This window comes from Sinocyclocheilus anshuiensis, unplaced genomic scaffold (assembly GCF_001515605.1).
Source record: "Sinocyclocheilus anshuiensis isolate Anshui unplaced genomic scaffold, SAMN03320099.WGS_v1.1 scaffold207, whole genome shotgun sequence".
Lineage (NCBI taxonomy): Eukaryota > Metazoa > Chordata > Actinopteri > Cypriniformes > Cyprinidae > Sinocyclocheilus > Sinocyclocheilus anshuiensis.
The window spans coordinates 11,185-12,052 of NW_015551045.1; the positions used below are offsets into that span (position 1 = coordinate 11,185).

The 868-nt window shown below is 45.9% G+C and overlaps 1 protein-coding gene across 2 annotated transcripts in view; it reads right to left on the bottom strand.

Moving 5' to 3' along the window:
- The window catches only part of LOC107661643 (dnaJ homolog subfamily A member 3, mitochondrial-like), a 19,944-nt gene that overhangs the window by 5,196 nt on the left and 13,880 nt on the right, over positions 1-868 (bottom strand). For both annotated transcript variants that reach the window (XM_016451310.1, XM_016451309.1), the window contains exons 5-7: positions 471-623; positions 248-395; positions 97-161 (exon numbers count right to left, since the gene is read on the bottom strand). In XM_016451310.1, the coding sequence (XP_016306796.1) occupies positions 97-161; positions 248-395; positions 471-623 (366 nt within the window). The remainder of the gene's footprint in view (positions 1-96; positions 162-247; positions 396-470; positions 624-868) is intronic.

The window sequence follows — 868 nt, forward strand, 5'->3', positions numbered from 1 at the left end:
ATATATATATTTGTTTTTTTTTCACCGGATTTTTAACGTGGACTTAAATATTACCGTGTGACACATGCTTTTGAAATCTGGTGGTGATGTACTCACTCTGAATGTAATGAAGATCTCTTTCTTCCCCACAGGCATTCGGACCGTCTGCCCATCCTCGATTCCTAAACACCACAGTAAACAAAACCTCAAAACTCAATCCATTCCCTGAAAGCAGTCTCACTTCACTAAAGATAGCCAGCTAACTCACCAGCAGGAACAGGCACCGTGACGGTCCTCCTCTGTTTGGTCTGTCCCGTCCCTCGACACGCTGTGCAGGGCGAGGTGATGACCGAACCCCTCCCGCCACAGCGCCGGCAGGTGGAGCGCATCACGAAGGGCCCCGTGTTCACCGTCTCCTGCAGGGACGAATGACAGATGTTCAGTTATTGGACACGTCTAAATGACTTGATGCACTGGAGGGCGTCATGTACCATGCCAGTGCCATTGCAGCTGCCGCAGTGCTGGACTCTGGATCCGGGCTCATGGCCTCTGCCCCCACAGCGCTGACACGCGTCCTCGATGTTGACCGTGATCTCCTTATTCACTCCTTTGGCAGCCTGAGCGAACGTGAGCTCCATCACATACTGTTAGCAAACAGAATAGAGTGTTTACTGATCATCTAGGCCTCTATGATTTCCATGAATCATAAGCAGAATGTCATGGAATGTAGTGCTGTCAAACGATTAATCGCGATTAATCGCATCCAAAAGAAGTTTTTGTTTACGTAATGTGTGTGCACTGTGTATATTTGTTATGTATAGATAAATACACACACATGCATGTGTATATTTAAGAAAAATATGTTTATATATTAAATATATTTATAGAA